The 27,101-nt window shown below is 35.3% G+C and overlaps 2 protein-coding genes across 7 annotated transcripts in view; one reads left to right on the top strand and one right to left on the bottom strand.

Moving 5' to 3' along the window:
* INTS13 (integrator complex subunit 13) overlaps window positions 1-573 on the bottom strand; it is a 28,059-nt gene extending 27,486 nt beyond the window's left edge. The window contains exon 1 of one of the 3 annotated variants that reach the window (XM_017670335.3): window positions 443-573. The gene's annotated coding sequence lies outside the window, so the exon portion shown is untranslated. Of the gene's footprint in view, window positions 1-53 lie in introns of all 3 variants that reach the window. The other 2 variants (XM_017670334.3, XM_017670336.3) reach the window with 2 other exon arrangements.
* Window positions 415-26,061, top strand: FGFR1OP2 (FGFR1 oncogene partner 2). 4 transcript variants are annotated; one of them, XM_037020304.2, is made up of 8 exons: window positions 729-1,008; window positions 4,902-5,048; window positions 13,831-13,979; window positions 16,171-16,288; window positions 17,687-17,829; window positions 20,162-20,275; window positions 22,770-22,883; window positions 24,315-26,061. In XM_037020304.2, exons 3-8 carry the CDS (start codon window positions 13,845-13,847, stop codon window positions 24,450-24,452), a joined length of 762 nt encoding a protein of 253 aa, XP_036876199.1. In that variant the 5' UTR covers window positions 729-1,008; window positions 4,902-5,048; window positions 13,831-13,844; the 3' UTR covers window positions 24,453-26,061. The 4 variants fall into 4 exon arrangements, with proteins under 4 accessions (XP_073079414.1, XP_036876199.1, XP_036876198.1 ...); XM_073223313.1 differs by lacking the exons at window positions 729-1,008; window positions 4,902-5,048 and adding an exon at window positions 415-532; XM_037020303.2 differs by lacking the exon at window positions 4,902-5,048 and having other exon boundaries at window positions 731-1,008.
* The last annotated feature ends 1,040 nt before the right edge of the window (window positions 26,062-27,101 follow it).

The raw sequence follows: 27,101 nt of genomic DNA, 5'->3' as shown, positions 1-27,101 counted from the left end.
GGAAAGCACAAGGTGAGTGAATAGGTTAGACCTCAGGATCGAGGTTCGCTTACTTTCGTGCCTGGTCCTGCAGTGAAAACGAACAGAGGCTATGGACCACAGCCTCTCTGGAAAAGGCTGCTGGCTGGGTGGGGCGGGTCAGCGCACAGTCAGGAGTGTCGGGTACCCGACACAGTGGACTAAGCTTTCCCCGCTCATCTCCTAGCACACCGGTCCTTCCCAGGCTTCCTAAAGGTAGGCGCGCGCGCGTGTGCGCGTACACACTCACACTCACACATTCGGACTCGCGCGTGCGCAAAGCACTCTTCGACAGCCCCGCCAAGCTGCCCTTCCCCCTCGGTGGGCCAGACGCCCTGGTCGCTGTACAGGAAGAGGGCGGAGCCAAGGGGAAAAAAATGCCTCCAACCATCAAGATTTTCTACCAGCTAATTCTTCCAATTACCCATTGGGAAGATTGACCCAGACGACCCGACAGCGTCCCCAACAGCGAAGTACCAAGAAGACCAGTTAAAGTGGCCACGGTCCCTCAAGCGTAAGGCCCTCCCACCCTGTCTCCCTTTCTCGGTCTCTTCCCCCAGGCCGGTGTTCCCTGGCAAAACTCGCGAGACTCCGTGAGAAGCCAAGCAAAAGCCAGGGAGTAGATTAACGGGGAGGGATCTAGAAGAGACACGCCCCCACCGATCCGCGCATGTCAGCAACAAGCGGCAAATAAACCTTTCGGCTCTGCCTCCTCGGTAAACGCGAGGAAGCAAGTCTCGCGAGGGTAGAGCTCTCTGGGAGGGTTGGCAGGAGGCTGTCCGGGCAGGTTACCCCGGGCGAGCGACGGGGCTGATCCCCGTTGACCAGCAGCTGTCACTCCGCTGACTATCTCTGCCGGCTTCTGCGTCTGCTCGCTGAAGAAGCTGAACAGGCGAGAGGAGTCTTTTCTCTTGGGTGCATAGGTCCCCCATTGGCAGAGACTTTGAGTCCTAGTCGCCACAGCCGTCGGCTGCGAGGATTGAGACCAGAGTAAGTGGCGTAAATCCAGGGACAAGAGCGGGTGTAGGGAAGCTGCCTGGCCCTGGGCCGCCCTGCTCCTTTGCACCCCATGGTCTGCTAGCCGCCAGGCCCTCGCCGTTTCCCTCCGCCGGTTACCCGCTCCTGGGAGGGCACTTCCTTTCCCCGCCTCATCGCTGAGCTTCCTTTCCGGGGCCGAGGTGCGGGAATTTTAACGAAAAACCTTGTCCTTAACGGTGTAGACACACCTTCTGTGTGCCTGCTACCTGCCTAACCCATCAGGAACCTCACCAGTGAGGGGAGGTAGGAGGGACCTTTGTCGGGTTTTCAGCTTGCCTCTTTGCAGCATATGACGTGGATAACCATTTCTTCTTTCTTTGAGAATGCCCGTAAAGGAATACTGCCCTTTTCCTAGTTTTCTTCCTGTCTGTCTTCTGTATCGCATCCCTGACAATGGTGCTGGGATCCATCCATCCTGCTATCCAGAGTAGACACCTTCGTCCTTGATTCTGCATTTCTACTCGCCCTGCCCTATTTCTTCTTTCACCAGAATACCGCAGTTGCCCCCCGCCCCTAACTAGGTGCACCCACCCTCATCCTTAGAGTTATTTTGAAATGCACATCTGTTTATATCACTCCTTTCCTTCAACTTTTTCAATAACCATATTGGTGACAGAATTTAACTCCTAATTATTAAGCATATTCTTCAGGACCTTTTACTATCGGTCCCATACCACTTTCAGGTGTCTTCTTGCTTCTCCTTCAAATTCCTTAATATCCAACCATACCGGACTACTGGCCGTTTCCCAAGCAAGTCACGTACTTTGTCACCTCTGTGCCTTTGTATATGTTGTACCATCTGTCTAGAATGCTTACTCTTCTTTTTTTACCCCCACCCGTCAAGACCCAATTCATAGATCACTGTCTTATCGGACTCCCCAGGGTGACACTAATACCCCCACCGTGTTCCCAAAGCACTTGAGACATTCCTTCTGCAGTATTTATTAGATTGTATTATTTGTTCATATATCTGTCTTGTGCCAGTTTGAGCTTAAGTCTGGCATCGTATCTTATTCTTATAACAAAAGCTAGTCCAGTGCTTGGCATATGACAGGCATTTTTTTTATACCCATCTATACACATTTATAATATAATAGTTCTGAAGATTCACTACAGGAGTCCTTAGTGCCCATAAAATCATGGAATTTCAAAACCGAAAAGAACCTGTATGTCATCTAAAAGACCCTGACCTGATTTGAATATGAGGAGCCCCTGTATCCCTAACACAGAAGTAATTGTAATTTTAGTATTTGTTGATTGAGTTATGCATAATGGCAAAAAGCTATGCTTTTAAATGACCTTATCTTTTATTATACTAGTATCTGTCTGTATTTGGAAAATATAGTGGGATATATGTGTGAAAGAAATATTTCAGACTACAGACCATAGTTGGTGTATGCATATCCATGCAGTTCTTCAGTGACTCCTTGGCCTGTAAATTAGAAATAACGTTTAGATTAGGTTAGTTCCTTCTTGAATTGTCATACCTGTTTGAACATATATGTATATGTAACTTATATTTAGCCACAATTCTAAGATAATAACTAAAAGAAAAAAATTCTTGTGATTGCTACTTTCCAATTCTGTTCCTTCCAACTTTAAAAATTCTTAGTAAAGCTGCTTCATAAAGCTCCAGGTGTATTTGTGCCATCATTTTAAAGAACACTGAAAATTTTCTGTGCTTTCAAATTTGTGATATATCTGTATAAGGTGGTTATTTTATGTGTAATTTATATGCATTCTTTATTGATCTCTTTATAAATTTTTAAGAAAGACATCTGCCTTTTTATTTTTCTGTTTCCATATGTATGTTAATATTATTTACTAATTAATGTTAACCTGCCTGAACAATCCTGAACTGTGAACACCTGAATAAAATTTTTTTTAAATAAAGTAGATTATTGACATTTAAAGACAGATTTATGATATATCAGTAGTCACAATATTTTCATGTAGGTTCAGCTGTAAGATAGTGGACTTATAGATGAAAGAGAAAGAAGAGTGACTTGCATTTCTGTAAATTTTTCTTAACCAAAATCTAAAACTAAAACAGCTGGCAGTTGCTGCCTTGGGTGGGTGGTGGTTTCCTTTCTCACCATCGGAATGTTCTGAGCCCTCTGCCAGGAGTCTGACTGCAAATGTCTGGGTTGCAAAGTGGGCAAGAATGTGCCTGATGCAGTGGGGGAGAAAAGAAAACCTGCTTTAGAAAAATTTCACCCGTAATTTGGGCCTTCCTATAGAAAATAATGTAAGTACCCAGTGACGTGTGAAGACAAGCACTGTCAAAATAGGCAGAGAAACTGCGAATATGCCTTTTGTAACGGGAGACTATTTTTAAAAATTTTAAACTTGTTAGAAAGCTTGGAAAACTGTCTTCCTCCCATTCTACTTAGCAGCCAAAAAGAGGAAGAAGAGCACAAGGATTTTCAAAGCAGGTGGTAAAGAAATGCATGTTATAAAATATTTTACACTTTTCTGTGGTTTTGCATATAGGAAATGAATGTGCAGTTTCTTAGAAACTGTCACTTTCTGAAGTAATAATAAAATTATGCTTTGAATTACCTGATGTTTATAGTTCCTTTCTCTGAATAGGTATATATTTATAGTTACAAAACAAATTTTAAATATAGTTCATTTTGATAGTACAATTTCATTGTGCAATCTAGAGAATGTTTTTTAAAGTGGATATTAATTGTAATTTTAAAAAGCCTATCAGTAAACATTCATTGGTCTTACAATGAATTGTTATGCCTAATTAAGATGGATGCTGGGTTTTTACTAATTATAAGGAAAAATACTTGAAATTTTGCTCTTCATTTAATGTTCATTTACACTCTCATTTATTTTCTATTGCTGACTTGAAATGCAATTTTTATAGTAGGGTCAGGGAATTTGCTTTATTTTTCCACCCAGGGAACCCCAGAGATGGTTTATATATAAGTAAAGGCCAACAGGGCCTTGTTGACCCACCTTGGTTCCTGAGTAGAGCACTAGACTGGGGATCAGAATTTTTATTTGTGATATGAGCTTGACTCCTTCCTTGCTGCAGGGTACTGCCATTCAGCTCCTTGCGTTTGGAGTCCCTGAGTCTGTTTCCTCATTGATAAAATGGGAATAACATACGTCCTGTTGGCCAAAAGAGAGTGTAAGGTAGTATTCTCAGGCTATTACCCAGCTAGCAATTTGATTTTACTCTGGAGGTCCAATTGGATTGGATTAGGCTGGAGAGGAGGCTAAGAGTAGGTAAAGCAGTGTTCAAGGAAAAAAAGGTGATTTGCCACATCAGACAGTAAGAGTTTATTTTACACCAATAAAAGTTGAGGCAGAGTGGTATTGATGTAGAGACAGATAGATAAATAGGCCCATAGACAGAGAGCTCAGAAATATACCCATACATTTACTGAAAAAACACAGTGGGGCATTAATATTCATTGGGGGTGTTCCAGCCACAAGGAAGAAATGATAGTCATGGGACTGGTAGAGATGCTAACTATTGCTACAGAGGCAATCATATTACAATATATAATGTGTCAAATCAACACATTGTATACCTTAAACTTATATAATGTTATATGTCAAATATATTCCAGTAAAAGTAATTCAGTGGGGGAAGAATGTATTATCCAATAAATGGAACTGAGGCAAGTAGCTGTCCCCATAAGAAAGAGAAAATGTAAGTAGATACCATCCTTAGACCATCCATGCAAGTAAACAGCAGATGAATTAAAGACAAGGGCAAGACCTGAGGGACAGGGAGTGATTTTTTTTGAGCTTTAAAATTAATGTATTATAAAATTGCCCTTTTTTGAAGTATAGTTCTATTCATTTTTCACATGTGTACACAGGGTCATTATAACCACCACCACCAGAAGTAGAATGCAGAACTATCCATCATCCCAAAATACTTCTTGTCCCACACGCTCTCCCCATCTCTAATTCCTGACAACTGCTGATCTCTTACCCATCACAACAGTTTTGTCCTTTAGTGCCAGGTAAGTGGAAACAGTATGTAATCTTTTGAGACTATCTTCTTTCGCTTAGCATAATGCCTTTGAGATTCTTCTGCGTGGTGACTGTACCAGTATTTCATTCCACATTATTACTGAGTAATATTCCGTTGTGTGGACTATATGTACCACTCTTGTTTATCCACTCAATTCTCTACAGTAAATACCCAAAAGTGGTATTGCTGGGTCATATGGTAGCTGTATGTTTAACTTTGTAAGGAAATGTCAAACCATATTCCAAGACAGCCGTATTATTTTGCATTTTCGCCAGCATTGTCTGAGAGTTCCTTGCCAGCAGATACGGCAGTACTTTTATTTTGTCCATTTTAATAGGGGTGTAGTGAATCTCATCATGGTTTTTAATTGTATTTCTTTAATAGATAATGATGTGTTGAAAATATTTTCATGTGCTTATTTTCCATCCGTATGTCTTTTTGGTTAAGTGTTAAAATCTTTTACTATTTTTAAAGTTGGATTATTTTCTTACTGTGGGTTTTGAGAGATTTTTTTAAAATGTGTTGTAGCTATAAGTCCTTTGTCACATACATGATTTGCAAATATCATCTCCCTATCTGTAGTTTCTCTTTTTTCAGACTTAGTCTTTCCCAGAGCAAAAGTTTCTAATTTTTATGTTCAGCTTACTAAATTTTTCTTTTATTAATCAAGCTTTTTGTATCTTACCTAACCCTGTTCACAAAGATTTTTCTCTGCTTTTCATTTCACATTTAGATCTATGGTCCATTTTGAGTTAATTTCTGTGTAAAGTGTAGAATTACATCAGGGTTAATTTTTTAGCAGCAAGATATCCAGTGCTCCAGTACCATTTGTTAAAAAGACTGTTCTTTCTCCTTTGACTTTCCTGTGTATCTTTTTCAAAAATCAATTGGCCATGAGGATGCAGAGAAAGGGGAACCCTTCTGCACTGCTGGTGGGAATGTAAACTAGTTTAACCATCGTGGAAAGCAATATGAAGGTTCCTCAAAAAACTAAAAATAGAAATACCATTTGACCTGGGAATTCCACTTCTAGGAATTTACCCAAAGAAAACAGCTTCTCAGATTCAAAAACACATATGCACCCCTATGTTTATCACAGCACTATTTACAGTAGCCAAGCTATGGAAGCAACCTAAGTGTCCATCAGTAGATGAATGGATAAAGAAGATGTGGTATTGTATACACAATGGAATACTATTCAGCCATAAGAAAGAAACAAATCCTACCATTTGCAACAACATGGATGGAGCTAGAGGGTATTATGCTCAGTGAAATAAAGTCAGGCAGAGAAAGAGAAATACCAAATGATTTCCCTCATTTGTGGAGCATAACAGTGAAGCCAAACTGAAGGAACAAAATAGCAGCAGACTCACACTCCAAGAAGGGATTAGTGGTTACCAACGGGGAGGGTGGGGGAGGGTGGGTGGGAAAGGAGGGAGAAGGGGATTGTGGGGTATCACGATTGGTGTACATGGTGTGTGTGGTCATGGGGAAGACTGTAGCTCAGAGAAGACAAATAGGGACTCTGTGGCATCTTACTACACTGATGGACAGTGACTGCAATGGGGTAGGGGGGGGAACTCGATAATAAGGGTGAATGTAATAACCATATTGTTTTTCTTGTGAAACCTTCATAAGAGTGTATATTAATGATACCTTAATAAAAACAAAACAAAACAACAACAACAAAATCAATTGGCCATATTTCTGTGGGCTTGTTTCTGAACTCTTATGTCTGACTCTGCCAGTACCACACTATCTTGCTTGCTGTAGCTTTATAGTAAGTCTTAAAATTGGTAGTATGCTTTCTCCAACTTTGTTTTAAAAATTCTTTTGGCTATTTTAGTTTCTTTGCATTTCCATAGAAATTTTAGAATTAGTTGCTCAATTTCTACAAAAACTCCTGTTGTTATTTTGATTGGAAATTGCCTTAACCCTGTAGGTCATTTGTGGAAAACTAACATTCTCTACTATGTTGAATCTTCTGATCTATGAACACAGCACATCTCTCCACTTATTTAGGCCCTCTTTGGTTTCTTTGATTAACATTTTGTAGTTGCCAGTATATATGTCCTGCATGTGTTTTGTCAGATTTATGCCCCCAAATTTCACTTTTTTAACTATTGTAAATGTAGTTTATTTAATTTTGGTTTCTACTTCATTGCTAATTTATAGAAAAACTATTGGCTTTTTTGTGTTGATTTTGTATCTGTGATATTGCCAAAGTCACATATTAGTTATAGGAGTTCTTTTTTGGATTCTTTGGAATTTTTTACATAGACAACATGTTGGCTGCAAATAAAGGCAGTTTTATTCCTTCTTTCCCAATCTATATGCCTTTTATTTCTTTTTCTTGTCTTACTACACCAGTGTGGTATTGAATAGGAGTGGAGATTGGGGATATCCTTATCTTCCTGATTTTGGAAGGAAAGCCTTCAGTTGTTCACCAATAAATACAGTGTTTCCTGTAGCTTTTTTGGAAATTATCTTTCTCAAATTGAGAACATTACCTACTATTTCTAACTTGCAGAGAATTTTTATTATGAAAGAATGTTTTGTTTTTTCAAATGCACCAATTGGCATGATCGTTTGGGTTTTTGTTTTTTTAATGGTGGTTCACACTGATTTATCTTTTGAGTATTGAAACATCCTTGAATTCTGGCTAAAACCTTACTCAGCATGGTATGTTATTATTTTTATGTATTGCTAAATTTGAGTGGCTTGCATTTTTGCATTTGTGTTCTTGGTGGATAGTGATCTGTGGTTTTTCTATTTTATTTATTTATTTATTTGGAGTGTGTGTATCTGGTTTTGGTATCAGTAATGCTGGCATCATTTTATGAGTTTGGAAGTATTTTTCTTCTGTTTTCTCAAAGAGGATGTGTAAGATTAGTATTATTTCTTCTTTGTATGTTTGGTAGACTTTTCCACTGAAATCTTCCAAGTCAAGATTTTTGCAGAAGATTTTTAACTACAAATCCAATTTCTTTAAGAGTTATAGGACTCTTACAGCATAGTTATAGGACTTTAGTAGTTATAACTATAATAACTGTACCTAATATTTATAGGACTATTAATAGGTATCTGTTTCCTCTGACTTCATGTAGTTTATGTTTTTTAAGGAATTAATTTGATTTCATCTAAATTACCCAATTCATATGTGTGGAATTTTTTATTATATTTATTTACCCTTTTAATGAATTAGGAGTCTGCAGTGATACACCTTGTTTTATTCCCTACAATAGTTATTTATACCTTCTATCTCTCTTTTTCTTGATAAATTTTGCTATTTCAAAGAACTAGCTTTTGGTTTAATTAGTTTTTCTCTGTTTTCAGTTTTATCAATTTCTGTTCTTTTATTATTTCCTTCTATTTACCTTGGGCTTATTTTTGCTTCTCTTTTCTTGGTTTCGTAAGGTTGGCTTAAATAATTGATTTGAGATCTTTCTAATGAAATAATTTAATGCTATAAACTTCCTTCAAAGGACTGCTTTATCTGCATACCAAAATTTTGATGTCTTGTATTTTCATGTTTATTTAGATCAAAATAGTCTCAATTTTACCAAAAAAACCCTCCTTTTTTGATTTGTAGATTAAGAAGTATATTGTTAAATTTCCAAATGTTTTTGAACTATCTTGTTATCTCTTATTAAATTCATAGTAGGTTTGAAGTAACTCATTGTGGTCTTGATCTGTATTTCCTGATAGCTGATCATGTTGAGTATCTTTTCATGTGCTTATTAATTAGCACTCTGGCTTTCTTTTGATTAGTGTTCATATAGTGTACCTTTTTTTATCCTTTTACTTTTAAACTTCTTATATCATACTTGAAGTGCATTTCATATAGAAAGCATACAGTTGAGTCCCATTTCTTAATTCATTCTAATCTATATTTTAATTAGTGTTTTTAGGACCTTTACAGTTAGTGTAATTATCAATATGTTTGGATTTAGGTCCACCATCTTATCGTTGTTTTCTGTTTGTTCCTTCAGTTTGTTCATTTCCCCTTTCACCTTCTTTTGGGTTACTGAACACTTTTAAATTCCTTTTAGTTCACATATTGCAGTTTTGACTATTAGCTCCATATAGTTTTTTTACAGGTTACTCTAGGAATTACTGAGTGTAACTTTTTAATAGTCTACTTAAAATTTACATAATTTCAAGTGAAATGTTGAAACCTCTTCACTACATAGGTCCATTTACTCTCCTACCTTTATGTTATAGTTATACTTTATGTAAATTGAAAATTACATCATATAAAACTATAGTTCTGGTTTCCAAACGTCAGACATTTTAAAGCATCAAAAGAGAGTACTGTACTGTGTTTGTTGGATATTTATGATTTTGTTTACTCTTCCTTTATTCCTTATACTCCATGCTTCATTTTGATATCATTTTGCTCCTCTGAAGAATTTTCTTTAGGATATATCAGAAGTGAATTCTTTTTTGCTTTTTGTATTTTAAATATTCCACTTTCTGTTGGCCTTCATAATTTCTGGTGCAACATCTGCAATCCTTCAAATTGTTGATTCTCTGTAAGAAATGTGTAATTTTTCTCTCTGCTTTCAAGATTTTTTCTTTGTCTTTAATTTTCAAAAATTTGATCACAATGTGTATGAGCTTGGACCTTCTTATATTTATCCTGTTTGGGATTTGCTGAAGACTGGGAATGGTGAAGACAGGAAGATTCCTAAGAAAGAGGCCTAATGTTTTAGAATTTAAATTTATATGTAACTGTTCCAGTTAGATATGTTGCCATATTACTTGGTTGGCAAGTTAGAATGTCCATGTAGGAAACACAAACTATTAGAGTATATATATTAACCATTGTGAGTGTTAACAGCTTTTCAACAGGGGACTTTTCAACCCATCAACTAGTATATTACTAGTATATTTAGGAATGGTACATATACCTAAACCACAGAGAGAGGCAACCCTATAAAACCCATAGAGAGATGTTCAAAAAAATCCTTCAAGAACGATTTTAGTCCTTACTTTGCCTTTATAATTGTTCCAGATTCATTTATTTACAAAGAAAGAATGAACTGGACCACCTCCTCTGCCATCCAATAAACATTCCCATCAATGTTTGATACTGTGACCAGTATTTCTCCTTCTGGAATGAGATGTTTTATGGAGTTTCTGGTGTACATTTGAGGTTTTACCTGCTGCTATCAGGAGCCATTCTAATTGTGGCAGCTCTTCTCATGGATTTTGCAACTTGATCATCCCATGTTTCAGAATTTGCCAGAATTTTTTGTGTGTCTGTGATGAAATCTTTGAACTTCTCTGGATTTGTTATGATTTTATTGTCTTATATGAGGCCCTTGCATAAGGACCTTTAGTCAAAGTAATCTGTTTATCGTGTACTTTAACTTAGTTCCATAGTATCTATAATATAATATAGTATATCGTTTTTACTGTGTATCTACCTCTATTATTTTAAGTACCATCAAGCCATCAAGTAGTTAATGTATTTATATTTTTTTAAGGGACGTTTGAGGAAGTGTTTCAAATAAGGGAATTATTCCAAAAATGATCCAACTATTAAGTTGTTTGACCAATTTGGCTTCTAGTAAGAAGTTGAGTTTTATCTGAGTGACTGAAGCACTTATTGTATATCAAGCCTGTGATTGTCACTTTTTGTGATTAATATAAAACCCTCTAGAGAATTCACATATTTGGTTTTAGGCTTAGACACTTCTTGATTTATGGAACACAGTCATAATATTTTCGTTTATTAGGTATGGTTGTTGAAATAACAGTGCTAAACCAGAGCATGGTAATATGAAAAGAAGAAAGTAACAATATTTCATAATTATTCAACTATAGAGTATTTTGGTTGTTTGCTTTAGCAATAGGGATTTGCTACATATGGTAACATTAGGTATCAAGACCTAGTACAAGCTCTGAAGATGCTTTGACTTACTTAGGCAAGGCTGTGATTTCTCTGACACTGAACCTTAGCTATGGAATTAAGGCTTAGGATTTAATAGATGGTGGGTCTTTGGTGCCATGTTGTTGAGTTAATATCCCTAGAATACATCATAACCTTTTCATAATTCAAAAACAAAGATTTTAAGAAGACTCCATCTAGATTCAGGACTCTATTCCAATTAATCTATGTGTCTGGATTCTTTTGCCCAGAGGATTCTGGGAGCATTGCTTTTTCTACCCCCCTCCCCCAATTTACTAGATTATACACAGTATAGGTATCTTCATATCTAGATCACCTATAATCTAATGATATGTAAATGACTTAGTGCATTTTATTTGGAAACAGATCCTATCAGATTTGTAGATGTTGTGTTATAGAGCATTAAAAAGTATTCTTCTGACGGTGGTTCCAATAATATCATTCATAGGTTAGGACCTAGGATTGTTAGAGATTTCTAGTACTTGAGTTGCTCTGTGAAACCAAGATAAACTTTATTTCTCTCAAGTCTTATAATTTTCTTAGACTTCCAATTATTTTTGTTATTTCTCTTCACCATCATTACAACCAATTATTTTTACTCTAAGACAAATATATTTTCTGGTTTTATTTTTACTTACAAGTCAGTTTATCCCCTTCTCCTCCCCCAACAACCCACCTGCCTTTTTTTTTTTTTTTTGCTTTACAAATAACTTCAAAATTTTACTCTGAACAATCTGGGATTCTATGTAGTGGGATTAGTGGATGGTATAGTGACTCATATAAATAAGAAAGATACATTATTGTCCATCTGTAATTTTAGATAATTATCACTGGAAGTTTAGAGGAGGGACAGGGCATTGTTAGATGCTAATGCATCCCATATTGGGTAGATTTGGGATAGTTATTCTTTTGTGTTTTATCTTGGATGGGACATTGAGTCCCTTAATGGCTCTTTTGCTTGCTGTATTGTTCAAGTACCCTGATCTTAAACCTCTCAAATCTTAGGAGACAAATCCTTTGATCATTTTACCTAGAGAACCAGAAATTATATTAATTTCCAGATGAATTCATTTTTTATTTTATTTTATGTTACTTAAGCTAATCTTACTCAGTATCCTCTGTATGTGAGGGAAGTTCTGCTTTGTGCAGTGCTTGATTATGTTGTGTTTTCCTTGGTGACTTGAACATCAAGATGCAGGGGGCAGATGTTTGGACTTCTGTTCCTGGTGGTTAGTGTGGTGATGATCTTTGCTCTCCTCCATGTGGCTGGAGTCCTGCCATGAGTACTTGGGTGAGCAGAGCATTCCATCCACAAGAGAACAGATTCAACATCTTGTACTGGTTGAAACATTTAACTTGACTTAGGATGGAAGCTGCTTTGCTCCATTGGACATGCTGCACATGGTTCAGATTGTTTAATTCTTAAAGCTCTATGGAAATGTCTAGTCACTGAATATTTTCTAAATAGGTGGTTTTACATTATTTGATTAAATCCTCTTATTCAGTTTGATCTTATTTATAACAACAGGACAATTTACCCTTTGCTTTAGCTATTGGGTATAACCAAGTATACTGTTTCTGAAATCTATCTTTTTATCTTTGTTTCATTTACAAATTTGAATCTTTGTTAAATATAACTTTAAGTGAGCACCTATTGAAATTGCCTGATATGCTGTATTTTCTTTTTTAATTTTATACAGTTGGATTATTTAAATCTTCCCTTTTCTACCTTACTGTAATTTTTTCTCTATCTGAGGGACAAATAATAATTAATTGCTACAAATCTATAGTCCAGTGCAGTGGTATCTAACAAAGTCCTGCATTCCACAGCAAATTTCTGCCTTCCTAAAGTTGATGAAAATCCTTAACTATAGCCCTCAATTTGAATCTTAACAGGAATTTTAATTCAACTTGTATAGACCTGGCTTCTGGCCTAGTAATTTTAGGTGTGATTTTATTTTTTGAGAAAATCCTGAAGCAAGAATGGCTCATATGGAAAGTAGGGCAAACTTAGTAGAAAAGAGAAAAATTCAATAACAGCAAGTTTCAGAAGTTTGAAGCTTTTGAGAGAGATTATTTTAAAATTAAATATAGGTCTCAGCATTACCAGTTGGAGAAGTTATCTATTGACTGTTTCATGTTTTGTCTCCTAATTTTTTTGAACTCTTACACATACCATTTATTGATGTTAGCATATGAAAAGTTTCCTATAAGGGCCTGTGTGGTCCTAAGTCAAAACTTTTTTTTCCATTTACTAAGGAAAATGCACAAGCTAGGATATTAATGCAACTTCATCTAAGAAGCAGAATTCCCTACAAAGAAGGACTATGTGACATAGATGACATAGAGGTCACTTTGGCTTGTCAGTAGTATGTGCTTGTGAACAGTGTGTGTATCAGGTTACCTGACCTGGCAGAGACTAGGAACGATCTTATGGTCAGAAACTGACAATCATGGACCACAGAATACAGACTAAGGGAGTGACCTTTTTCATAGATGACAAGATAGGGAGTGCCCTCATGGAAGTGCAGTTTCTGTACAATATAAAATGTATTCACTGGATATGTGCTCTTTTCCTCCCACAATAAATTCAGGGTGTTTTAAATACATTCTGATTATGGCTGCAAACCATTTATATATATATTCCAATTTTTTGGACTGTTATAAATTCACTTTCTAGTGTGTACCATCCTAACAGAAGCAAAACCACAGGTGTTCTTAGATGTTTCTATCCCCAGACAATAAACAGTCCTGTAACAAATGTAGCTTAAGTGTATCTGTGTTAACATGAAAGTAAAATAAGAAGATATGCTGGCTTTTGAGTTTTGAGTCTTGACTTTAATTGTAATTACAGGTATTCCTTTAGGAATGAGTTGTACAATTGAGAAGGCACTTGCTGATGCTAAAGCTCTTGTTGAGAGACTGAGAGATCATGACGATGCCGCAGAGTCTCTCATCGAGCAAACCACAGCTCTCAACAAGCGAGTAGAAGCAATGAAGCAGGTCTGATTTTTTTCTATCCTGTTAATTCCCGTTTTTTGAAAAGCACTCATTGACATTTGTGTATTGCTTGAATCATAAATTTCTGCCTGATTAGTATTTAAGGTTTTTTTTTTAATGTTCTCTAAAATTTTAAAGTTGCTTGACTTGTATGTTTTCAGTTTTAATTTAGAGTATAAGTTTGCCACAGTGACATGTATGTATGTATATTCTAAACCTGTAGACTTAAGCATTAGTTTTTCTGACAGAGGCACATTTGAGTTTAGAAAAGACATGAATTTACTGGGTCTAGGTATATTTGATAAGACCAAATATCTTTCACTAATATTGACACATATTTTACCCTCATATTTTTATCATGTATACATACTTATATTTTTCTTTGTAAAAGTACTTAGGTAATATTATTTAACAAGTTTTTGAAAATGATGGAGGGTAGTATCTTTGCTTATACTTGCTACCTAATTTCTCATTTAATGCTGGCAGTTAAAGAAGAAAACGACTTCACTTTTGTGTTATCTTTATTCTTGTATTATAAGAACTTTCCAGCGGGCCATGGAGTTTAGCTAGCATTTTAAGCCCTTTTCAGATAAAAATTTTCAACTCTAACACAGTTATAAAATCTCTGATATTATGATGAAAATCAGTGGGGGGAATTGTATATTCATAGCCTGCTTTCCTGGAACCCAAGCATTTTAGAAAAGGAAGCATCCCTGAGATGCTGCTTTAAGAAAGCTACTGGAAATAATGGAGCAAGCTTACTTACTTTTGCAACTCTGTTGCCCGGAGCAGATTACATACCTTTGTAACTTTCCAATTTGTCTCATGCATTTCAGCGAACATTTAATCTGGTATTGAGTTGTAAAAAAGGAGTTCGGCAACCAAACTTAAGAACCAGGAATGTTATAATGAATCTATTACTAACGGGTCATCAGAATGAAAGTAGAGTGCAGTTTAAAGTTAGATTCCCAGTTATTTTTTAAAAAATAGTAATTCTACATTTCTTTTGCACATATGCTTCTTTCTCTATTATTATTACTAGTGAGATTTAATTTACACACCATAGAATTTACTCCTTTGAGGACACAGTTCATTGGATTTATTATATTTACAACCATTATGTGCAACCATTATGACTAATTCTAGAATATTCTCATCCCCCATTGGGAGCCACTGCCTAGTTCTCCCTTCTCCCAGCCCTGGAAACAACTAATCTTTCTGTCATATGGATTTGTCCATTCTGGATATTTATTATGAATGGAATAATACACTGTGTGGCTTTTGTGGTAATATTTTCAAGGCTCATCCATGTTGCAATATGTATCAGTACTTCATTTTTTTAAATTACTGAATAATATTCCATTGTAAGGATGTAGAGCAGATTGTGTCTATTCATCAGTTGATGGACATTTGGATTGTTTCTATTTTTTGGCTATTATAAACAGTACTGCTATGAATGCTTGTCAGGTTTCTGTATGGACATACATTTTCCGTTATCTTGGGTATATACCTGGAGTGGAATGCAAGAGTCATATGATAACTCTGTGTTTAACTTTTTGAGTGTCTGCCAGACTGTTTTCCAAAACAGCTGCACCATTTTACTTTCCCATCAACATGTGAGGGTCACAGTTTCTCCACATCCTCTCCATCACTTATTATTTGTCTTTTTGATTATAGTCATCCTAGTGGTTGTGAAGTGGTATCTCATTGTTGTATTGCATTGCATTTCCCTAAAGACTAAGGAGGTTGAACATATTTTCATGTGCTTATTGGCCATTTTTATTTCTTCTTTAGAGAGGTGCCTCTTCAAATCCTTTGCCCATTTTTTTCTCCTGCTTTATTGATACAGCTGACATATAACATTGTGTCAGTTTAAGGTGTTCAACATGATGATTTGATACACATATATATTGCAAAGTTAACACCTCCGTCACCTCATCTAATTACCTTTTGTATATGTGTGTGCTGAGAACATTCAAGATCTCCCTTTGTAACTTTCAGGTATATAATACAGTGTTGTTAGGTATAGTATACTAGGTTAGATCCCCAGAACTTACTCTTGTTTGCACATCTTTTAATGGGGTTATTTTTCTTACTATTTTGGAGTTGTAAGAGCTCCTTATATATTCTGGAAACCAGACCTTTCTCAGACAAATATTTCTCCCCACATGTTCTTTCTTAATCTTTTCATTAGTATCAGGAAGAAATTCAAGAACTTAATGAAGTTGCAAGACATCGGCCACGGTCCACGTTAGTTATGGGAATCCAGCAAGAAAACAGACAAATCAGAGAACTGCAACAGGAGAACAAAGGCAAGATATATTATCACTATGTATAGCAGATCAAAAGAGAACTTTAATCTGCAGTTGTATGGGGCCAGTTAATATTTCCAAAGCGGGAAAACAGCCAACTAAATTTACTTTTTGATATTAATCATTTCTAGTCCACTTGCCTGAATCATATTTATTCCTCTTTATCCTGTCCTACATATGAATGTCTGCCTTGCTTGGAATCGTATTAGATTCTCATCGTCAGTATCCAGTTTGTGCCACTGTTACCCATGAAATAACTCAGTTTCATTCTCTGCAATTTTATTGTTGTGGCCCCAGCTTAGGTGCTCATGGTCCTGAACTCTCCTAATTGGTCTCCCTGACTGCACTGTCTCTCCCCTCCAGTCCGTCTCAAACATTGGTAGCAGATTGATTTTTTAAAAATATATCTGACACCTTATTTTTTTGCACAAGAACTTTCATTATATGCTTACTTCTTTATCCAAGGGCCTTCAAATTCAACTCCAAATGATCTTTTCTGTCTTCTTTGCATACATCCTTTCTCCATCAAACCTTTGCTCTTGCCACGGCAAACTAGTTCCTGAACACACCATCCACTTTCATGCCTCCCTGGTTAAAATGCCCTTTCCTTTATTTTTTGAACTCAAGGAATGAAAGTTCATCTCAATACTTCTATGAAACTTTTCAACAGTTTCTCCCCACAGACTTCTCTTAGACAGTTGGCCTTTGAACAACACAGGTTTGAACTGCATGAGTCCATTTATATATAGATTTTTTTCAATGAACATATTGGACAACTTTCTTGAAATTTGGGACAATTTGAAAATACATTTTCTTTCTCTAACTTACTTTATTTTAAGAATACAATGTATGATACATAAACAAAATACATGTTAATCAACTGTTTATGTTATCAGTCAGGCTTCTGGTCAACTAATAGCCTGCTATTAGTAGTCAAATTTGGGGGGAGTCTAAAGTTATAAATGGATTTGCAACCACGGGAGGGGTCAGTGCTCCTACCCCCCGCATCCTTCAGGGGCCACCTGTATATATTTGAATAGAACTCCACTTTGCATTTACTCTGTTGTGTAACTATGTGTTTGTTTTCTCCACTGGACTCTGAGCTCCATGGCCTTTTCATGTTCCTCATATAGAGCATCCTTTGACACTTAATGATTATTTAGTAAATGTTTGTTGAGATGATTCCTTAAAAGTGAGTTTTAAATGGTCATCTAAAAAACTAATAAAGGACTCCATTTGGTGTCCCTTATTTCCACATGGCTAAATTTTCATTCGTCATGTTTTCTTTTTAAAATATCCTCTCTATAAATTGCTTTTTTCATAAATGCAGTGTGGAAGGAGAATGTTTTCTACATATTTACCTCAAGTTTGAATGAAATGTACCGTTATTCTTGATAGAATTACGTAGCTCCCTGGAAGAACATCAGTCTGCCTTGGAACTTATAATGAGCAAGTATCGAGAGCAAATGTTCAGACTGCTGGTGGCTAGCAAAAGGGATGACCCGGGGATGACGATGAGGCTGAAGGAGCACCACTCCAAGGTAACCGTTCTCTAACCACGACTCGAAGTGGGAAAGGAGCATCACCTTGTGTTCACATTGTTTTTAAGAATCACAGGTATCTAACACGATATTGAATACGGCATCTTTTTTTTTACATTTTCTGCTTTTCCGTATTTTTTTCATTTCTTGTTACATGTCATTTTGTTTGATTTACTCTTCTAACTCTTGTTGTTCCCTAGCAGCTTTAATATATATTCAAGAATAAACTTTATTTGGGAAATAAAGGTAAGGCTCTTCAATTCAAAAGTATTTTTATAAGGTTATTTTTAAGAAATATTTCTTCCAATAGATTTGTGTAAAAACAAAAATTAAAATGCTGAAAAATGAAAACATTCTAAAAATCTGAAAGTAGCTAAAGGTGGATTTTTTTTTTCTTAAGACTGTTTTCTGAATGAGGCTCATTCATCCAGACTGTAAATAATCCTGATTATGATGAAAAAACCATGGGGTGGGGTTGATGAAGGGGACCAACATATTAAAATTTTGCCTCCTCCACCCAAATCACGTATCAGTTAATGTCACTTTTAAAGATATAGCTAAACAGGTTAGAAATTAGTGTTTTCCCTTCTGTTCATCTTATTTGTCATCCCTGTATCTATTTCCATTGTGTGTGTCTGTGTGTTTGCTAGCAACTGCTATTGAAGACACAGAATAATTCTTACCTTTACATTTTATTTTAAGCTGAATTTTAGCTGCTGATGTAAAATAAAAAATAAATTAGACTGTGATTACTAGGCCATTATCTGTGTTGGATAATCGGGTGAGCTATTATTAGGTATAACTTATATTATTTTAAAAAGTATTAATTGTTAAAAGACATATTTTTAATCTTGCAATTACTGAAATACATTTTAAATTAGTTAAAATATTTCTTCTATCTGGGTACATGTGGATATTTTTAAGTAATTCTATTAAAATTATATATCTAATAGATCTTTGTGTGACAACTTTACATATTAAGGAAGTTAGTAATAGATACCTCTTGTGTCAAATAATAAAATAAATTAATAAATACAGATTTAACATGATCTATTATTCATTTCCCAACCAAAAAGAAAACCTATATTTAAGGGGCAATCTTTTGAATATAAACTGTATCTGTTGTTAATGAGATCATCATAAAAACATTTAAATGTGTAACTTGAGGGTTTTTTTTAATGGTACAGGGATGAATTAACTTAAAATTATTGGTAAAATAAATATAACCTTGAGAAATTCCAAAAGGCCCTTATGCTTAATAACCTAGGAAACAATTTTTTTTAAGATCTAAAGAGAATACTCTGACAAAAAAGTGCTAAGAATAAGATACTTCAGCTTGCTAGTCCTGTCTGGGAGCAACTATGATAGAAGCAAATGTTTTTTAGAACACATTAGATGTTATCATTCATCAGGCTGTTTTATTAATTAAGAAAGTTAAACATTTCTTAAGATAGCTGTAAACCATTCTTTTTCATTATGTAGATTGAATTCTTCATCTAGTGCTGGTCCTTGCCTTCCATAATATGACTATTCAGTTACTCGTTTTTAATTCTAACTAATACATATTAATGTTTGTGATTTTGACTTTTCCCAAAAAGGAGACACTTTGACTCAATTAAGCAAGCATTTATTAACACTTGTACTTAGTTATTAATAATAAGATAAATGAAACAATAAGTTCCATTACTTTACCATAAGGAGCTTACAGTATAATGGGAGATACAGATACAAACCTAACTATGTAATATAGAGTAGGATGTGATGAATCCCAGAACAGCGATAGAAATTAATACTGGAATACTAGAGGAAGCCAGAATGAATTCCTCAGAGGAGAATCTGGGAACATGTCAAGGAAAGGAAAGATACCTATCTAAAACCAGCCTTGAATTAATTGTGGACAGGATGGTCAACTAGCAGAAATGGGTGAGCAGAGAAACTTGTATGATAAAGGCACAGAAATACGAGACTCCAAGATGTGTTTAGGTACTAGTGCTCTGATAAGCCTAAACACAAATAATTTTTTAACACATTTAGGGGTAACAGTTACACTTAACAGCATTTGTGAGTAAGAGACCCTGTTGAGACACTATAACATAGAATTTTGCCCTCACCTAGAAGTTTTGGAACACACACTTAAAAATCAATAAAAAGTTTAAGAACTCATTTTCATCCAAATACTCACTTTTACATTATTTTTGAACAGATGCCTTTTTGGAAATCTTAAAAAAACAAACATTTCAAACAGTTGGCTAACACGCATGAACTAACACTCATTCAATTTTTAAAGTACGGATAATATCCGTATTAACATTATAATGACTCTATACTACAGATTGACATGGTGCCTCGTAACAGCTCCGAAGGATTCTTCCTTGATGCATCTCGACACATCCTTGAAGCACCTCAACATGGACTGGAGAGGAGGCACTTGGAAGCAAATCAGAATGTACACTAAATAAAACAGTCAACTATTGGGGTGTGGATGGAAGGGGGGAGGTCCATTTTAGAAGTTCTAATTTTCCTGCCTGATGAAGTCAGCACATAAAGGAAGGTGCTTTTAAAAATGCTGTGCTTTTGGTAGGCATGCAAAAATATTAAGTGTAGAAACTTTAAATCTGTGATTAATTCTTAGTGTATCATATCATACACTACCTGTTAGGATATTTGCAGGCCTTAAAGGTTGTTCAGGCCAGCTTTTCATTTTGTTGCTCTTGTTAGCCTTCACTGCAAAATTTTATTAAGTTTAAACCAGTTATTCTCTTTCTGGACACCAAAGAGGTTTTTGGCAGTAATTTTAATCTAATTTCAAAGAAATGTTCAAATTCTTAAATGTATTGTTTTAATTCAGATTCTTGATAGTTTCTAGTCCTTTAGTTTGAGTTTGCCATAAAATAAAAATGCCTTTGTTTAGGTGTTATGATTAAATATAGCAGTACACTTCCCATTGTGTTTTAACTGTCTTTTTTTAATTTTTTAACATACTTGTAGCAGGTCTTTATTGAGCAAAGTTGAAATAAACCTAAACAAAAATTACAAATGAAAGGCATTTCAAGACAGTACCGGGATTATGTTGCTGACACTTTTTGACTTTAAGACAGTTTTGAAAGCACAGTTCTTGGCTTCTTTGCCCATTAAAAGATCTATGATACTTCCCCAAAGATTTTATTGTAATAAGTGGACCATCCATGAAATGGGCCTATAAAAATACAGCTCTGTTTGAAGTATTGGTTTTGTTTTGTTTTTCCCCTTACAATGATTTTATTGGAACAGACTGCCCTGAAAAAATTAGTGGTATCTTGTTTCCTTCTAATCAAAGGCAGGGAATTATTTGCTTCCTGTGTCATCTTTTAACCTAGGTCAGTGCTGTAAGACACCAAGTGAAACTGTGAAAGCTGTTGGTATTCAGAAGTTTTACTCATTACCCCTAATTCAATTTGCTGCTGAGATTATCTATTATTCCTTCTAAGAATTATGTTCCCTTTACAGTGGGATTTTAATCACTTTTTTATAAAACTGTTGCACAATATGACAGATGTTTGTTGTAATATCATTCTTGCCACCATAATCTAATCCAGGGATGTCTAATAGAACTTGCTGAAATGATGGAAATGCTCCTTATCTGTGCTGTTCATTATAGAAGCCACCAGCAACGTGTGACTGTAGAGCACATAAAGTGTCACTAGCACAAATGAGGAACTGAATTGTTAATTTTTTTAAATGTTTGATTTTAATTTACTTAAATTTACATAACACCATATTGGACAGTGTAGATTAGTTATTTGTTTTGTCTCCTCCTGTGTACCATAGGTTGTATATGTTTCCCATTATAAGGATCTGAATTTCTGTTGGTTAAGAAGATATTAAATGTGTGGTTTGTTAAAGATATTCTTACTTGTTCTCCTTCAGTTTCTTCCATAGTTTACTAGTTTTATAAGTTTTTGTGGGGTCCGATTCAAATCCTTTTTACAAACAGAATATGTACAACTGCTTAAGAGACTTAATGTTTATTTGGGGGAGCTATTGGCTTATATGTTTAAGTTTTGGCCTTAATAAAATAAAATAACCCTCGATTGCCAGTGAACAATGGTCTATAGAAGCTGTTCATTGAAAATACGATTACTTCCAAGTTTCTGGGTTTTTTTTTAACTTTTTGTCTGTCTCTTTCATTTGACTGTAAGCTCCTTGAAACTGGGGAACATGTTTGAACAGCGTTGATACTCCTATTGTGTAGCGCAGTGCACATCATAGGCGTGCTAGAAAGAATAAGAAGATGAGATTGGAAGAAATTTATGCCATTTACTGGACCAAACAAGTGTGACGTTTAATTTATAATAAAACCATGTTTTGAACAGTTGGCAAAAAACACCATTTAGTGTTTTAATACTTAAAAGCAGAACCCTGTTCGCCTATCTTAATATTTATTATCCATTATGTACTGAATACTAGATAGTAGACAAATATAAAAAAGAAACAGTTCCTGTTCTCAAGAATTCAAATCTAGAAAACATTGTATATTGGACTGAGATCAATTTCTAGACATGGATAATACAGAAAAGATTTGTAAATGATGAAGACTTCAGGGGAAAAGAGATTGAATGTGTCAGCAATGTTTATCTTTCACATTACTTTGATCAATAGTATAGATGCAAAAAAGTACAGTGAGAGGAAAATGTGAAATATGAGTACTCTTCTTGCTGGTGGGTTTAGTTATATTGCACTGCTTATTCTTAATTTAATAGTAACAGAAATGTGATTTCAAAAGTACATTCATGGTCAGTCAACTTTCTTGGAAATATCTGTTTTTATGTATTCAGTGTCAAATGGCCATGTAAGAACATTACATTCATATTAAGTGGCAATGCAGGTTTTATAAATACAGGATCCAAACATAAAAATTGTAAAGAATTTCACTGACTGGCAACTCCTATCTCTTTTTTCAGGAATTACAGGCACATGTTGACCAGATAACAGAAATGGCAGCAGTAATGAGGAAAGCCATTGAAATTGATGAGCAACAGGGTTGTAAAGAACAGGAACGAATACTTCAACTTGAAGTAAGTTTTAAATTGTGATGTAAGTGAAAACTGTACATACAAAGATTTATTGCAGAAAATATATCCCACTTTTAAATATATAATATGTACATACACATTTTTCTGGGATACTAATAGTGTTCTTTTTCTTAATCTGAATACTGGATATCTGGGTGTATAATACATATAGGTATATGTATATATTAATGTACGTAGTAATGTAAGAATCTAGGGTAATAACTTACACCAGTATTGAGAAAGTTTGTTTTTTGAGCCTATGTTACTTCTGCTATTAGGTGAATATATTTCTTTAATTTAGTAATTTTTAAAATTTCTTCATTCTATTAGAGACCGTGATGATGCAGGGAATAAAATTTTAATACACAGTATTCTTTGAGCACTCATACTTTTCTGGGGAATATAAAAGCTCTGTTTCGTGTCCTTTATTTTGTAGAAGCAAAAGCACAAGTCATAATTGAATAATTCAAATTAATAGAATAGACTGTGTACGTTCAAGACTTCATTTTGAAGTCCTGGTGAAGAAATTGGCTATTGAGCACCAAAAGTGGTTTCTCCCTCTAAGCCTGTAGGGTTCCCTCCTTCTTTGTGATAGGGGTGAGCAAACTTTTTCAGCAAAGTGCCAGAGAGTAAATCTCTTAGGCTTTTCAAATCAGTCTCTGTGGCAACTGCTCAACTGCCCTTGTAATGCAAAGTCAGCCATAGGCACACAAGAAAGATTGAGTCTGTGTTCCAGGAAAATTTAATTTACAGCAACAGCCCTCAAACCAGGCCATAGTTTGCTGATCCCTGCTTTATACTGCTGAAACTTAATAAAACTAAAGACAAAGTGTTAGAAAATAAATGATAGAAGTTACTTTTAAATGTCCGCAAATTTACAAAGTAACTGCAAATTGCAGTAGCTAATCTAGAAAAAAAAGGCAAAGTTGTTTATAAATGCTAGGTTTGGTCACTTTCCTTCTTGAAGAATATCACAACCCTCCTGAGCCAGCCCGGAAGCAAACTGGACGCTCCTCCCGCATTCCAGGCTATCATGGGAAGTAATAAGAGTACTAAGAGGTCTAGCGCCAGGGCATCATTCACAGGCTTTCTGAAGTTACATAAATGTAAATCTAGATGTTATTTCCTTCATCTATACTGTATTGTAAAATACGAGGGTTTCTGAGATCCTGTCTACAATGACAGCTGCATAAATAAGAAGGCTTTACGATGGTGGAAGACACTGAACATGTGATTCCTACCCCTTTAAGTGTTCTTTCTCTAGCTTCAAGTTGTCAACTTGAAACTGCATATGTCATCTAGTACATTTCTGCCACGTATAGACCTTGTTCTTTATTTGTCATACCTGCATATGGTTGTCTTTTCTTAAGATGTGTTTGTTCTCTTTTAGCTATTCTGATGACCTCATCTTTGTTTTCGTTTGCCTTCTTATAGCAAGAAAACAAGGGCTTGAGAGAGATCCTTCAGATTACTCGAGAATCATTTTTGAACCTTAGGAAAGATGATGTGTCCGAAAGTTCGTCTTTGTCAGCTTTAGTGACCAACAGTGACCTGAGTCTGAGGAAGAGCTAAAGAGCTTCTTGGTCTCGGAGCTTCTTAAAAGGCTCCAGACTTTGGTCACTGGGGCTGGCCTACTGCAGTGAATGAGTGAACGGGAAAATCAGTCTCAAGCTACCTTTTGTTTTATTTTTTTTCTATAATATGTACAGTGCACTGGCAATGTCATTTTTGAGAGAGCAACAAAAAAATGAATGGTTAATGGTCAATAAACTTTATTCCATGATAAAACTGAAAAGTAGAAACTCAGCCTTTGTTAAGTGGTAAAGATTCCCACGGTGACTGTTGAGTGTATCAAAAGGTTTCAGCAGTGCTGTCGACCTTCTGGATGCCAGTGGGATCAACAAGGATATTCCCATAAATGTTTGAGAATTCATAAAATGATCCAGTTAGTCACAGTTTTGTGAATGGAGAATTGTCATACTGTTGTCCTTCCTGTTTGGTGTCTAAGTTAGCAAATAGCTTATATACCATGAGACTTCAGTTTTTTTAACGATTGTCTACCTCCATTAATTTGTAATTTTTTTCCAAGAAAATTCAGTTTGAAAGGCTGCAGGAATGTTTACATGAACCATAAACAATGGAAGAAATTTAATTTTAGCTAATTTACCATAATTAATACTCACTAACAATTGTCAACAACTTGCTTAAGGATATATGAAATACCATTCCAGGAATGAAGGCGAAGGAATACTACTTTCTAAGAAAGAAGATCTTATAAGAGACTTATTAGTAGGTTAAACTACTCCTTTGAAAGAATAAGTTTGGGTTCTAAATCAACAATAATGATAAGATTTTTCTCTTCTCTGGTTGATCTTTAAGGATATTATGTAGCTCATTTAGCTAGCGAAGTTGAAACGTTGATAGAGCAAGCTAGGTATGGTAACTTCAAAGTAAATTGGGAATTCTTCTGCCTCGTAGAACCTTTTTAAAAAGTAAATACTCTTAAATTTAAAAAAGATTTTTGATCTTTTCTTAAGCTCCATCCAGTCCATATAACCTGTAAGATTTTTTTTATAATCCTTCAGTTAATGGGGATAAAAATCTATGGGTTTAGAAGTATTTGTTTTATTTTTTACAGAAAATGTATTTAGTATATAAATTTTTTAAAACAAATCTTAAGTTTGGATAAGTGGGGTTGATTGAATAGGAAAAGGGCAAAGGGCCCAGACATTAAATAGATTTCTTTTCTCATTTAGAGGCCTTAATTGATATTTTATAAATAAATGATTTTTTTATTTTTAAACTTTTCTATTGGGTTTTTGGAAAGTATCCCTTAATTGATGGCATATTCAATCATACAGTTTTTATCCCAAGTCAGAATTAAAGAAACTACACAGTTAAAACTAAGTCTGAGGTAATCCATTGAGGCAGCTCTATTATAAAAAATCACTTCATAAATAATTATTTTTATAAAAAGTAAATTGAGTTAATTTATTCTTGGTTGTCTGACATGGGTATAATTTTTAAGATTCTGGTGTTTAAAGACATTTACTTTGTTATATAGTTAAGTTTTCCATCCTATACTTTTTTTTTTTTTTGTATCAGAACCTTAAATTTGTGTCTGAGAATATCTACTGCATAAGAACCTATTTTATCAATAAAGATGAGTGATTAAAATTGGCATGGTCTCCAAGTTAATTTGAAAACAGTACATAAAGCTTATTCTTATATACAGTTTTTTTCAGGGCTATTTTCTCTCTTCTAACCACGAAACTAGTACTAAGCAACAACTTCTATCTATATTTTTTAGGGATTGGCCAGCAACTCATTACTGCCTGTGCAGACTTTTCACCATCCATAGTGGTTTTTATAGTATCCCCCCACCCCCCACAGGCCCAGGTTCTGAACTGCTCTACCTGTGACTGTGACCATGTTTGTGATTTGAGTCTTTGCAGATTTAAGGATTTTGGCATAAGATCCATATCCAATGACGGGCAACCTTATGAGAGGAAGAGATTTGAAACACAGACACAAGGAAGAAGCCATGTAGAGACAGAGGCAGAAAGCTATGCAAGCCAAGACACCCTAAGGAGGGTGAGGTGCCACCAGAAGCTAGGAGAGAGGCATGGAATGAGCTTCCAGAAAGGACCAAGCCTGTTTGATTTTAGGCTTCTGATCTCGATTTTTATTAACTGTGAAAGAAAAAATTTCTCTTAAGCCACCCAGTCTGTGGTAGTTTGCTGGAGCAGCCCTAGGAAACACATCATCTATTATTTATCATCTATCCACTCTATTATTTATATAGGGAATATGATTCTAAAAAACTTCATTACCTACAACCTCACAGATAAAATGTTTCCTGCTCAAATTTATATTCTTTAATATCAAGGTGACTTCCAAAATTTTCTGTTTCTAAACGGCTTCATAGTATGAAAGATCACAGATCCATAAGTTTTTAGTGACCACTACCTTTTTGACAGAATAAAACAGGAATACATTTTTTTAATGAAATACTGATGAACAATAATTTCTAATCAGAATTTGAAGGGACATTTCAATCTCACAGGGCTGCCCCTCAGTCTCCTTTGTTCCCTTCCTCTCGCTGACTTTGCCATTAGTCACGGGGCTGCCCCTCTTCCTAATCTGTGCCTGCATGCCCTTGGTGATCTCACCTAGTCTCCTGGGTTTCAGTCCCACATGTATGCTGGATGACTCCCGAAT

This window comes from Manis javanica, chromosome 15, assembly GCF_040802235.1.
Source record: "Manis javanica isolate MJ-LG chromosome 15, MJ_LKY, whole genome shotgun sequence".
Classification (NCBI taxonomy): Eukaryota; Metazoa; Chordata; class Mammalia; order Pholidota; family Manidae; genus Manis; species Manis javanica.
Note: the sequence above shows the minus strand (reverse complement) of the source record. Positions and strands in the feature narration are given on the sequence as shown.